This window comes from Nymphalis io, chromosome Z (assembly GCF_905147045.1).
Source record: "Nymphalis io chromosome Z, ilAglIoxx1.1, whole genome shotgun sequence".
Lineage (NCBI taxonomy): Eukaryota > Metazoa > Arthropoda > Insecta > Lepidoptera > Nymphalidae > Nymphalis > Nymphalis io.
This window is the reverse complement of record NC_065918.1, coordinates 10,926,569-10,941,727: the sequence shown is the minus strand read 5'-3', so window position 1 is coordinate 10,941,727 and position 15,159 is coordinate 10,926,569. Positions and strand designations below refer to the sequence as shown.

General features: G+C 30.5%; 2 protein-coding genes across 2 annotated transcripts in view; both read left to right on the top strand.

Annotated features, from left to right (window-relative positions):
• The window catches only part of LOC126780773 (amyloid beta A4 precursor protein-binding family B member 1-interacting protein), a 273,890-nt gene that overhangs the window by 241,479 nt on the left and 17,252 nt on the right, over positions 1–15,159 (top strand). The gene's annotated exons all lie outside the window — the stretch shown is intronic.
• Positions 1,607–14,573, top strand: LOC126780781 (juvenile hormone esterase-like). The gene is made up of 10 exons (XM_050505479.1): positions 1,607–1,881; positions 5,033–5,185; positions 6,451–6,598; positions 7,349–7,543; positions 8,459–8,655; positions 9,052–9,208; positions 9,592–9,761; positions 11,282–11,432; positions 12,551–12,677; positions 13,986–14,573. Exons 1-10 carry the CDS (start codon positions 1,690–1,692, stop codon positions 14,170–14,172), a joined length of 1,677 nt encoding a protein of 558 aa, XP_050361436.1. The 5' UTR covers positions 1,607–1,689; the 3' UTR covers positions 14,173–14,573.

Sequence of the window (15,159 nt, the reverse complement as noted above, 5' to 3'; positions counted from 1 at the left end):
TTTGATATTTTAAATTATCTCTTAAACTATACAACCAAAAAACAAATTGTAAAAAAAATATCTAAATAAAATTTTCTTGGTAATAAATAAATTTATTATTAGATTACGACACGTCGCGGTTCCATACCTATGTCGTATTTAACCATTGGTCCAAATTATATGAAGTAAAAGGGAAAAATCTTTTGTTTTAAGCACTTGAAACAATTAGTTTACTTATTTTGATAAATTTCATAATTGTTGATAATAGGACCAATAAACATGACCTAACGATTTAAATTATTTTTTAAATATAAAAAACTACTTTTTCTGACTTACATATGAAAGTTAGACATATGTTGTAGCTGACTTTTTGGAGGTATTATCAAGCTCTACAACTTTTCTCTAGAACTTAATCATAATTCTCTCATTGTTAAGGTAGCGTTCGTAAGAAATGCTTTCCTTTGACGGTTTTTTCTCCGACTTACTTTGCAAATCCTATTATGAACGTGAAAAAGTCGGGTTAATATATGACACCTATGCCTACCTACCTACGCCTATGACACTCACAAATGATTTGGTTTTCTATTGGTAAAAGAATTTTCAAAATCAGTTCAGTAGATTCAGAGATTACCCCCTACAACCTCACAAACTTTACCTCTTTATGATATTATTATAGATTACTCCATATATTATTAGCTTATTATTTCGGATATTCAAAACAAGTCCATCTGTCATTAAAATATAACCATGTAAGAAAAAAATCGTGCATAGAATATAAACATTTTTTAAATAAGCACAAATATTGCGAGTGATACTTGAATCATGATATAAAAGCAAGCGTAAGGTTGCTAGCACATCAAATGACCGAACGAACTTACAACTTAAACTTGAATGGTTTACAACTATGGCTGACAAACTACTTAAATAAGCCGTGATTACAGCCGCATTCAACATAAGCAAGGTGAGTATAATAAAAAAAAACTTACATTTCCTATGTATACCTTAATTTATAATCTACGAAGCGACGCTCAACGATGACGTATAGGAAATATAATGTGAAGTGTGGATCTTTTAGTTATACATAGTAAAAAAACATTACAACTTTTTTATTGAAATTTAACGTTGTTGTTACTCTTTAAAGGTTTAAACTTAACAACAACATTAAGAATTACATTTATGATACACTCGTCGGATAATTATACAAAACCAGTTGTAACGTGCATATTTCCATTAATCTAAGGTGTAAACCCGGTATTTTTTGCATAATATATATATGAGACTCCAGTCACTTCAGCATCTTACCATTTTTGTAAATTTTTGTTGATCTATCTATACTGATGTTATTATACTTTGTTTTACGGTCATAGTCATATTTTTGTAATTTAATTATAAGAAGCTAATAAAAGTACCAATGAATTCATAAACATTGAATAGAATAGTTAAGATAAAACCTAAATTACAATTTTTCTACACTATCAATTGATAATCATATTGTTTTCTCTTGCAATAAGAATATTTTTCAATTACTTGTGTTAATAAGTGTAACGCTATAAGCTTAGCTTTAAATGGCCTTGCTATAGCAGTGTGGTCGAACCTAAGTGGTATTTAGGTAGGTACATTAGCGCTTCACCTATTCTTATTTAACCGCGCGACTTGGATCTACGTTTTCATTTGTTTTTTGTTTTCGATACTAACGGTACTGATTACAAAATGTTCCGCGGGACCGCGCTATGGTTGTTGAACGTTATTTTAGTTATTATTTGTGTTGAATGTGTACCGTTCCGAAAAACACCATTGGGTGATTTGCAGGGATATTACATGGAAACTCGTGAAGGAAGACAGATTTCTGCGTTCACAGCTATCCCTTATGCAGTACCTCCTGTTGGAGATTTGAGATTTAGGGTAAGGTATCACTTAATAATATCGCGATATTTATGTATAATATATATGTGATTAAGTTATATAGATACAAAAAAGAGAGCTTAATAGTGACAAAACTATTTTCAAGGTGAAGTTAATATGAAATTTTAATTTATTAAAGTAGTTGTTGGCCTCAACCACAGTCAGTCTCGATTCTTTCGTTTCAAAATTATATATATAACTAATTGTTCGTTTTATATTAAAATAAACTTAAGGTTTAAAAGTTAAATATTCTGAGCTCGATATCAATGAAATCGTTTATTTGTGAAAAATTTATCGTTATATGTGAAAAAATTCAATAAACAAAATGCAAATCTTTATTGGGTTCCACTTTTCGTAAATATAATCATTATTCTTGTTCAACTAAAGTATTCTTGAGGAAGGAAACAATTCTAGCAAACTATAACAGTGCTTTAAAACCCGCTTTACAATTTTCTTTATTTGTACTATATATACTCTACTCATATTAATAAATTATATCATAGGTTTACAATTTATACTGCTAATAGTATTACTATAATTATTATAATACTTCTATGCTAGTAATATAGTGTTGGTATGCAGAAAAAAAATTATGTAGATGACAAATATAAAAAAATGGTGTCAAATCTTATCTGTATATTTTCCACGATGTCATTAACGAATAATTGCGGTTGTTGCCTACAGTATATTAGGCGATGAAAATATCGTGATTGAGAAACATGCATTTACCGTTTGAAATTCTGTTACATGTGTATCATTTAAATAGCATTGCCAGCAGAGTGTGGGGAAAATGGTTATAACCTTCCGTTTAGATGATTTTCCCAACATTGTGCTTTGATATTTACAGCCTACGATTTTGGTTGCGACCATTCCATGGGTCTTGTTTCGTATAGTTGCTACTTTTAATTTTTATTTGTATGTATTTAAGGGTTTAATACCTTTCACCGTTTATATTATTATTATTTTACAGCTAGCTTTGAAATCGACCATTATCTTATAATAAATATTTTCAGAAAAATCAAATTCAAATTAAAAAATATTAATAAGTACCTACAATAAAACGTATCTTTATTCAAAAATCATAATATACTGATATAACAGTATATCGTCTAATTTATAAGAAAGTTATTTATTGTTAATTATAATAGTAGATACGCTTTGCAGTTTCACCTCTTTTAAATTTAGTCTATTGACGTGACAAGATAATAAAAAATTAAATTTTATTTCTACTTTCTTCGAACAATACGACATATATTTTTGTTAAAGCTGCACATTTAGTTTTAATTTTAAAACAAGAAAATAAACAGCATTATCAAAAATTTTTTTATGAAAATATAATTAATTTAAATAAACATACTAGCTGTCAACCTTTTATAATTCACCACGAAATAAATTAAAGCCCATTAAATGTATTTTATTACATGAAATCACATTAAGATATGGTTATTGACCTACATAAATGTAGTGTCTCGATTATAAACTAATCTACATTTATGCAAATATCAAATATATTTTCAAATTTGACCAGGCAAAACGAGTTATCGAAATTTTCGAAATCGATTGGTATACATTTATAAAATCGAAAAACGCGTCCTTAACGTTTTGAGATTTGTATTAAATAATTTTGTATCTTAGTCAATTTCATTTAAAGTTGAAATTTACTAGTCATTTTATATTATTTTATGTTTTTAAAAAATATTATGCAATACATTTATTTAAATAACAAACAAGCTGTGTCCTAATGTCAATATTACGATTAAATAGCAGATTAGTCAATTAGTTTAATCATAAAGCTAAAACTGTATAGATAGTATTAATTTTTTCTTTTCACTGAGAAAATAATTCAAATAATAATTCAAGTTGTGTAATTGTAGTTACAATTAAGTCTTTACGAGACGACACGGTAATTGAACTTTAATAAGTACCTATACGTTTTCACTTGTTTGTTCTCAATACAAATACATAGCTACGGTATTTTCCTTAAGACGTTTAATAACACGTGTCATGTTAATATAACTACATACAACTAGAGTTCTTTTGTTGAGAAGTAGAATTAATATTTCAATTACCTTTCATCTTTAGTTAGTTATAATATAAAATATTATAAAAAATAAACATAATGTAACAGTAATTCCGATTGACGAAAGATAATAAAAGTATATAACTAGAGTTTATCTTCGTAATCGTTTTTTTTTAATTCGTCATATTATAAAACATGTAAGAATTAAAAAATGTTATGAATTAAACCAAAAAAGTATCACGTTTTTCATTTTTCTTGTTCAACTAAAGTATCCTTGAGGAAGGAAACAATTCTAGCAAACTATAAGAGCGTTTAAAAAACCCGCTTTACAATTTTCTTTATTTGTACGAAGTAAACCCCCGTAGGTAGTCATTATTTATTTGTTTTGAATTTTTTTCTGTTTTTCATTGTATACTTAATATTAAGAAAAAAAACAATGTCCATTTTAAGTTAATCAATTTAAATTCATACGTGTACATGTAATTTATGAAATAAGCTTACAAAAAAGCAAAGCTAAATCAAAATATACTTTAATCAAGTGGACACTTGTGAGCACTTTTGCACCGTGAGATAAAACGGTAAAAAACACAGATATTCGTTACTGTTTTCCGACACTCTATTGCATAGGTAATTAAATTTAAATACAATTGAATTTTTATTTAACTTGCATGGAAATCAACGAATAGTTATTTCACGCTTATTTAACAGCGAGTGCAACAGTGCCAGAAAATATTCATTTCTGGCACTGCTGCACTCACTTGTTGCCTTCACGTCAGAAACTTTACATTTGAGCATTACTTTAACCTCATCGATTATATAGAAGTTTTAATTCAACATATTTTTCGGCAAGTAGAATAAGTATATACATATAATCAATGTGTAAATTTATTTACTGTGGAATAACCTGAGAAAATTTTATCATTGTTCGATAGAATTGGTGTCGCACAGACTGTGCCGTAACTATTGACACACTATTCAAAAGATAAATATTTTAATACGATAATTTTTTTTCTATCACTGATAACTTGAAATTATATGCTACGTTTCATTATGTAAACTGCAAAAGCTAGTATTGAATATAATATCCAAAATTTTATAATATTAAGTAGATTTCTTTTAAATTGATTACAGGCACCAATTCCAATAGAGGCATGGGAAGGTACACTAAATGCTTCGACTGTGAGTCCCGTTTGTGTCCAAAGGAACCCCTACACACGGCAGAAAGAGATAGTTGGTCAAGAGGACTGCCTTTACCTTAATATATACTCACCATTTATTGGTAATGTAAGTATAACTATTGTTCTTTTTGAATATATAGGTAGATAATATAAAAACAAAAAAATGGTTTAATTGGTTCGATTGTGTTTAAAATTACAAATGTTTTAGCAATAGAAAAATCATCGATCAAAGTCGGGGCCTGGGTTGCTAGTGATAAAGATAAGCTACTACTACAATACACATAGTATTGTTTTACAATGTATAAAAAGAATAACTGGAATTTATAATTAATCGTTCCAACATAATTTATTAACTTGATCTGCTCGCTTAAGTCAAATAAATTGCTATAATTAAATCGTAATTTTTTAGAAGATATATTTAAAAAAAAATGTTTTAAATTTAAATGTTTGTATTAAATTTAAATCTGGAAAACTTGGTTATAAATAATTAAGAAAATACGCATAATTTATATTAGAAAACTCTACATTTCCAAATAAAATATATATATATACATTAAAGGATAGTTCTAAGCGCATATCGTGGTCACGTAGTTCCTTTTCTAATTGCTATTTCCACATTTACAAAATATAATTTATAATCAACTTTTCTCTTCGCATTAGTATATCCGTTATGGAGTCATGGCAATGAAATTTTAGATCTGGTATCGGTTCATAATTTCAACAAACTATAGTAGTGAAAAGTTATAATTGATATCTGATTGAATGGTTCAGCGACAAATAAATTCATGTTAAGGTTAGAGATTATAAAATTTCTATAGAAAAGGTATAGGTAAGTACTAGTAAGGTATTTGTATATTTTTACAGGAATAATATTTTCAGTGTTGGAGTCGAGAGAAGTCACGTGACTTCTTGTCAAATTCGCGCGACTCAATGAAGCTATCTTGCAGTTCGCTTTTTAATTATTTTTTTATTAAATACGGACATTGTTTATAGAATACTTATTAATTATATATAATTTAATTATTATTTAAATTATTGGCTTTCAGTGTTTCGATCGTAAATCTTGGCTAATAGTTGGTACCATAAAATCGCGCAAAAAATATTATAAAAGCATTCGACAACTTCATTTAAACAAAGTCACAAGCTTTGTAGTATATATGTATGTGTACAGCAACATATTAGCTTTATAGTAACATACTTTTAAGTTTTTTTAATTTTTAGAGTATAGTTTTGTTGAGCTTATGTAGGTAGGTTATATATGATAGTACTTTGTGTGTGTTGTGAATTATGACGTAAACAATCTCTTAATTTGGTAGAAGTGCAAGGCTGACCTTACCGCAACATTATACCTTCAAGTTAATTTTTATGTAGGACCCTATACCAGAAGATAAACTTCTGCCTGTAATGGTATTTATACACGGCGGTGGCTGGATGTGTGGTGATGGCACCACCCAAATGTACGGCCCCGAGCATCTACTCGACAAAGACGTTCTGTTCGTGGCGATAAACTATAGATTAGGTAAAAAAAATATTTTATTTATATCATATAAATTACTTAAATTAAGGTGGTATCATCGTTTACTCAAAGATTAAATAAAAAAATATTTCCTGTGAAAAGATTGATAAGACGTCTTCGAAGTAATTTCAAAGTTACCGTATATTTAACGATAAAATAAGTGAGATGCCATAAAAATTTTAATCATTGGAAATTAAAATTACAATAGATATATTGTAATTATGTTTGTAAAAAGATTTATTTTTTTAAATATATGTCATAGATAGATTATATTTTTTGTAATTATGTCAAAGTAAATTGAAGTAACAACAAAAATGATAACTGATGATTCATACGATACGATAATGCAATAATAAGGCATGGGTAGGTAGTCTGGTTAATCGGCCACCTGATGTTATCATTAGGTGGGCCTTATGGCCCAAAGATGAGGGCGCCTTAAGAAATATTAAGCATACCTTGTCCTCAAGGAGAGGAGGCCTTAGCCCAGCAGTGGGACGTTCACAGGCTGGTACTGTAAGCATCTCTTACGTAGTGAATGGGCCACCAATCTGGAGAACTGAGATGATATATAATATACACTTATGATGATAGATTAGGTACACTCGCTTGCAAACCAAAACACAATAGTACTAAGTATTGCTGTTTGTCGGTAGAATATGTGAGTGGATAGTACCTGCCCACCCATCTGAGACAAATCTCTATCCCCAAGTAAAAATTAAATTTTAATTTACTAAATACAAAATTATCTTACAGGACCTCTTGGTTTCTTGTCGACTCAAGATGAGCACTGTCCCGGTAACAATGGTCTCAAGGATCAGCAAGAAGCACTTCGGTTTATCCAGAAAACTATTCATGCCTTCGGTGGCAACAATAAATCGGTTACGATTTTTGGTGAGAGCGCGGGTGGTGCCAGTGTCAATTACCACATGCTCTCGGAAACAAGTACCGGTAAGTTCCTCAGTACAGTACAGTGCAGTAATAGCCTGTTAATATCCCACTGCTGGGCTAAGGCCTCCTCTCCCTTTTGAGGAGAAGGTTTGGAGCTTATTCCACCACGCTGCTCCAATGCAGTTTGGTAGAATACACATGTAGCAGAATTTCAATGAAATTGAAACAGGACACATAAAGGTTTCCTCACGATGTTTTTCTTCACCGTCAAGCACGAGATAAATTATAAACACAAATTAAGCACATGAAAATTCAGTGGTGCTTGCCCGAGATTGAACCCACGATCATCGGTTAAGATTCACGTGTTCTAACCACTAGGCCATCTCGGCTTTTTTCTTCATAAGTTCTTCAGATAAGTAAAAATAATATTTTAGTCTACGTTGTCACATATAATCTAACTTATAAAATGGTGTATACCATAAATATACCATGAGCAATAATATTCAATTACCAAGAGCGAAAATTTTATATAAACTACATATTACGTGGGTCCAGTAATTTTTTATATCTTTAGCAGAAGACCGTAAGTACAAACTCGAAATTAATTGTAGAACATGATCATGATACGTCACTTAAACTAAAATCACTTAAACTAAAACGATATAAGCATTAAAATAGCGAATCACCGTAAGTCGGTTTTAACATTCTACGAGTGAGATACGAAGTGAGTACTAACACAATAGAGATAATATTGAACGATTAAAGGTAATTATGCAAAATAAATAGTTCTTTATATACTAGAGTATGAAGATACGAGAAAATCATTTATATATCATTTAAATAAAATTGCACGTACTCAAATAAGAATAATTTCTTATATGGCGTTACGTACGTTTTCTAAAATTACGTTATTCTATTATTTATATATTTAGGGAAACGAAAAATCGTACTTAGTTTTTATCTGTATATTTTCAGGACTTTTTCACAAGGCAATATCTGAATCCGGAACCGCTCTGGTTCCGTGGGCAGAGTCATCGCCCGGTGAAGCGAAACGGAACGCCTTCCGTCTTGCTAAGTTCCTGGACTGTCCACAAGCGCCTTCAGAACGGATGATCAATTGTCTCCGTAATTTAAACAGCTACGATATAATAAATACAGAATTTAAATTTTACGTAAGTTTAATTGCTAAACATGTAAATGTTGTTCAGAACGTATTGTTGTTAAATACGGTCAAACGTGTTTAATCTCAATATAATGTAGAAAAATGTATTAATTATACATATTTTAAGTAAGTAATTTTACTTATTAGAATTACGTATCTGTGGCTTCAATTTCGCATATTTTTTCGGGATGAAAATTAACCTATCTAATTTATTCTTCGGTCCATGTAGCTGAACTAAAATATGACGATTTGTTATTACGTCGCTTAATTCAAGAAGAACGAATCTAGAAAAATACGCAACGACAACGCAACTCACGAATCTAGTAGCATTTATAATAAAATAGAAAATAGAATAATTGCGTATATTAGGTCTTTAATATGACGTCTCATTTAAATTTCGTTGTAGGAATGGGACTATGAACCAATGACGCCTTTCAAAGCCGTTATCGAACCTAATCTACCAGGCGCTTTCCTGACAAGAAGCCCTCGCCTACCCCCTAACACGGATTTTGTACCTTGGCTTACCGGCCTTAATAAAGACGAAGGATGCTTAAAGTCTGTTTGTAAGTGGAGTATTTTTTTAATCAAAATAATTGTTTATTATCTATGTACACTAAATACGCAAATAAGCTAAAAATATTTATGACATTATAAAGTTGGCGTAGTAATGTATGTAGTATGTAGTTGTATGAGTTACAGACAAATCTCATTTTTCCTACAACAAACAACAATAGCTATTATATTTCGGTTTGCACATGGAAAAGGCTGTGTCATTACAGGCACTATGGGTACAAAATCTTGGATTCCAGTATTGTGGAGAGGTGGCATTGACGTCATAAGTTACACTTCTTACAGTACCGATGTGCGGAGGTGATCACTTACCACATGTGCCCGTCTGCATAGCTGCTGTAAATAAATAATAGTATGTTTAAACTGTTCTTAACAGGGATAACGGCGTATCTCGAGCGATATAACGAGTTTATGTCCAGTTTCGACACCATCGCGCCTGTCACGTTCTATTATGACAACTCTCCGTATCCAGATACAATCACGATGAAATTACGCGAGAAGTACTTAGGAGACGATGTTGAAGCAACTAAACAAGGAATACCCAAGGTAATTGCATAATAATAATTGAGAAAAGAATGTATGATTATAATAAAGCTTAAATAATCTATTTCTAATAAAAATCAAAGAGTTTCGTTCACAATAAGACAAAAACTTTACTCTTTGTATAAATTAATTTAAAAGATAAAGTGAATTAAATTAGATAAATGGTTGAGCTGAATTATGAACAAATTATATTATAGTCTTACTTTAAGTTACGTATACATTAAACTAAAAATAAAAACAATAACAAAGAAATATACTTAATCGTTTGTTCGTGTGTGTGTTATTTCACCGTGTGACTGACTTATTATTTCCTTATGCACTAAAGATGCATTTATACATATATAAGCATTTGCGTTGCAAAGTCATTGCATCAGATATATTTTATATCTGTGCGAGTCTTAATAAAAGTTCTTGTTTGTGTGTAAAAAAACAATAATTATAAAAACAGGATCAAGGCATACCCGATAACGTCAAAATAATAGAACTATGCTTCTTATAGTTATTTCTCTTTTGACATTTTTAAATAAATAAAATTAAGGAAGGTTAACGAAAGGGACATAGTATCTTAGTTTCTAAGGTTGTTGGCGCATTGGCGATGTAAGGGATGGTTCTTACAATGCCAATGTCTATTAGAGGGTGGTAGCCACTTTATAAGGTGGCCGAATTGCCCGTTCGCCTTTTCTATAAAAAAGGTTAATTGAAAGAATTGAACGCATTTAAATTGCACGCCATTATTAAAAAGTGCATGTCATGTAATCATACACGTTGATTGAAGCTCCGAACGAATTATCGTATGTTTAAATTAACATATGATTATGGTGACTAAGAAAAATTCTTGCATATTGATTTACAAGAAAAAATGGTTTTTCAAAATGAATTTTCCATCTGTTTTATTGTAATCGACTTCCCTTTTTTTGACGTCAGTATATATAAGACTGACGGGCCGTTGGCGTGGTTGGTAGATACTTGCCTTTCACGCTGAAGGTTGTGGGTTCGATTCTCACCCAGAACAGACATTTGTGTGCTTAAACATATCTGTTTGTCCCGAGTCTGGATGTATTATCTAAATAAGTATGTATTTACAAAAGAAAAGTAGTATATGTAGTATATCAGTTGTCTGGTTTCCACCGTACAAGCTCTGCTTAGTTTGGGATCAGATGGCCGTGTGTGAATAATGTCCCAGGATATTATTATTATATATCAGTTGTGTGATAGATACTACCTAGCAATAAATACCATAAAAGTTGTTAATAATGGCTTATATAAATCTTTTACAAAAACCTTTATTTGTATGTATGTAAATTTTTTTTTTTAAATATGTAACTAAAATTATAGATATCTTGAATTAAACACCAACAAGACACTGAACACAAAGTTAATGTAGTGAAACTGTTAAATATAAAGTAGTCCTTGGTAATGATATATATATTGATTGAAGTTAAATAAGAAACATATTTTTTTTATTCTTACATTTTGTGTGCGTTCGGTTTATCTTACCTTAAACAAAATATAATATTTTCCAGATTTACACAGACTCATACTTTGCTTATCCTGCTGTCGAATCCGTTGAACAAGCTCTTAACTACAGTAAAAGTCCGGTGTATCTCTATGAACTAACATACCGAGGTGCTAACAGCTTCTCTCAGATTTTCGGTGATCCCGTAGGAGATTACGGTAAGTCACTTTTAATAATAAGACTACCGAATAGGAAAAAATAATACTGTATAACTCATCCTGTCTGCAATTTGTCCCTTCTCGAAATTCATTCGGCTCAGTTTAACTCAGACATGATACCTAGTACTTAGTACAGCAGTACTATTCTGTAAGTAGAAACTACAAATTCTTGAGAAAGTCACTCGCGAAATTTTAATGTCCGACTAACGGTGATACGCTATTTTGATGCGCCAATCGCTTAAATATTATATTTATTAGAGTGAATGTCGCATATCACTCTGACATCGTGTTCTATGTGATCGGTGAGAATCGAGTTGGATCTTGCAGAAAAGCTCTTCTGAGATACCTTCTCCCGACGATCCAACTTACCCCAAGACGATCGACACTAATAGACATAATTATTTGTTACTGAGACAGGACTACCCGATCGTATAATTGGATGCGAATTGTGTAATATGGTTTAATATTTTATTTATATGTATCTATCGTACGTTTGTTTATTAGATTGTTTTGTATAATTGGGTAGAAAAAGAAATGTAGTGTGTAAATATTTTCTTGAAGCTGACCGATCACTTAAAAATCAAACCAGTAAAAAAATATACAGTTTTCTATAGTGTCTATTCATAGAAGTCAGAGACAAAATAATAATAACTGTTCAATTTTGTTTTGTTTATTATTTTTGTTAGCTTGTACTATAAGATTTGAATTTTTGAAACACTTTAACTCTAAACGGAGGATAATATATTTATCATAATTGCATTTTGACAATAAAATGTTTTGTTTGTTTTTGCGTTTGTAGTGACTAAAAATAGTGATTAGTAATTATTATTTTAATCGAGCAACGACAATTTAATATTTAAAGAATTTAACAATTAAATTTTTTTTACTATAACTATAACACTAGTATGTTATGTATAAACATAACATACTACGTTATTACAAGAAAATTAAATTCACACTTGTGACGTCAGTAACTCAAAGCGAGTGAAACTGCGAAGCGCAGCCACTTATATTATATAATAAAATCTTCACCGGAACGCACAATATATATATATAATTCTTAGTAGCTATTTATGAGTATAGATAGATTATGACTAATATTAATTTAAAAATAACAGGGGTGTGTCACGCCGACGAACTCATGTATCTGTTCCCCATACACTTTCTCCAACACGAGTTTACTGCTGAAGATTATAAAATACTTGATCTCTTTGTCACTCTTTGGACGAACTTCGCAACTAGTGGGTAAGTCAATTTATAAAACATATGTAAAATTGCGCTAGTATAGATGATCCAATTGTATGTATAGACGAAGTCATAATCTTAAGTCTCCTGAGTATTTTAATCATATTCATTTTACCGTAGAATACTGTAATGTTATAACATGTACATATAGTGTTCTAATTATATTAATATAGTGATTAATTAATATTAAAATCAACAATAAAAAAGGCTCTTTCTACCTCGCTTTGAGATGTATGTATGTCGTTGGTTAATCCTTGAGCACTCCCATTCCATTGGATCACTGGTTTTAAGTGATATATATATATATATATATATATATATAATATTATTTGCATTGCTCTTACTTTTAAATATTTCATAATGCTTTGCGATAGCAGCACTAAAGCGTTTTTGTTATAAAATGTGACAACGAATTAAAATGCAAAAATATTGAAATACCATATTATGAATTTATCCACTGAATAATTTATTTATTTAAGAACTATTTACATTAAAGCCTTAAATAAATTAAAAGCATCAAATGCTTCCATCGTTTCTGCAGGTCCTTCCGTGGTATGTAAAATATAAATGTGAGCCCTATAATTCCTAGATCCCAGTGTTTCAACTCCAAACACCACAAAGATGTCATTTGAAATAAGGGCCGAATAGTTGCGCTATTTAACTTCAGCATTTTCATCTGCGACTCCAACACTTAACATTGTTTCCATGAGTAGGGGATAATTAGCCACCGCATGTAACGTCCCATAGAGCCTGTTCCCGTTACCAAGGAAACAATTTCAGTTGAGCAGATCTTTCGTTCAATATCGAGACCAATATACCGAGTCCAGTTAACCATATGTATCTTTGCACTGAGCACTGCGAAATTCCTAGCCAGAGACCAAACGTAAAAAAAAAAATCAGCGCGTAAAAATGTTTTTACAGGGTATCGCATGCAATCAGTGAGCCATTAAATGTTAAGCAAGACGACTTTTTTAATTGTTAAATTTTGTTTCGAAGATGTTGTGTAACGTGAACCAATGGCGCATCCCAAGGATGTGATTAGTAATTTCCTTAGGGATCCCGACTCAAAACATTATAATTATAAGATTTTATTAATATATATTCTGCGAATGTTTGAATGATTCTATTTTCGACCTGTAATACGTGTAATACAAAATGATTATGTTATAAATTAATTACTAATTATTAATATCATCTATTTATTATAAATCTATCATTTGAATTTAGGTGTTTGTTTTTATGAAATATTCCATTTCAGAGTCATTTTTTTGCAATTAAGCTTAAACAAATATTTTGTTCTTTATACAGGAATCCGAATAAACCTCTTAAAGTACCATTCCATTGGCAGCCAGCAACCAGCGGGAAAAAACTAGAATATCTAGACATCGGAAAGAACCAAACTATGAAGCATCACCTCGCTTCAAGGTCGCGATTGTGGAGTAGCCTGCCGCTTTGGCATAATATAAGAAAACCGAGGATTATTGATGAATTGTAGGATTTTTAAGTTGATGGGTGTATATGATTTTTTTTGCTAAGGGGCATATAATCGTTAAATAGGAATGAAAATTTATATCTGCAGTTGATAGACGTTTTTTTAAAAAGGATCTTTAAAGAAAGAATGAAGAAAACTAACATTTTTATTGATATACAAGAACTCAAACACACCCTTCTCTTACCCACCGTCTAAGCAAATACTGGCTGAGACATTTATTTATATTATGTCCATGAAGGTACCTACAGAGAATATAATATACATAGAGTTAATGTTTATAGGCATAGTCATAATCAATCAATATTATACTGCCAAGTTATAATAAGATGAATAAATGTATTTTATGTGATCAAAATAAATAAAATGTGATACTACAAAATATATAACAAAATCTTGATTGTTAACTTTATTTTTTTAAGCAATTAAATAAAGCTATTTATCCCACAAATTTGTGTTTATAATTCATTTCGTGCTTGACGGTGAAGGAAAACATCGTGAGGAAACCTGCATGTGTCTAATTTCATTAAAATTATGCCACTTGTGTATTCTACGAACCCGCATTGGAGCATCGTGGTGGAATAAGCTCTAAGCCTTCTCCTCAAAAAGGGAGAGGAGGCCTTAGCCCAGCAGTGGGACATTAACAGGCTGTTACTGTAATTATCTCATGACTATATTTTACATCTTAGAATATAGAATAGTGCATCACATATCACTATTAGCATTCGTCCTTACATTTTGTGTACTTTTAAAATTGAATGAATGATTTTGATGCGTTTTTTACATAATTTAGTTAATTCCTTTGGAAAGAAAATGTTTCATACTATGAAAAATATAGTAGAGTAATTTCACACATATCAGTCTTTTATACATAAGCAAGAGTATTCAATTTTTATTTTTAAAAAATGTCGCAAAATCAACGAAATAATAAACGAAAACATTTTTTGTTTAATTTATGTGTCCTACAGAATTAATCTTTACACGGCAAATAAT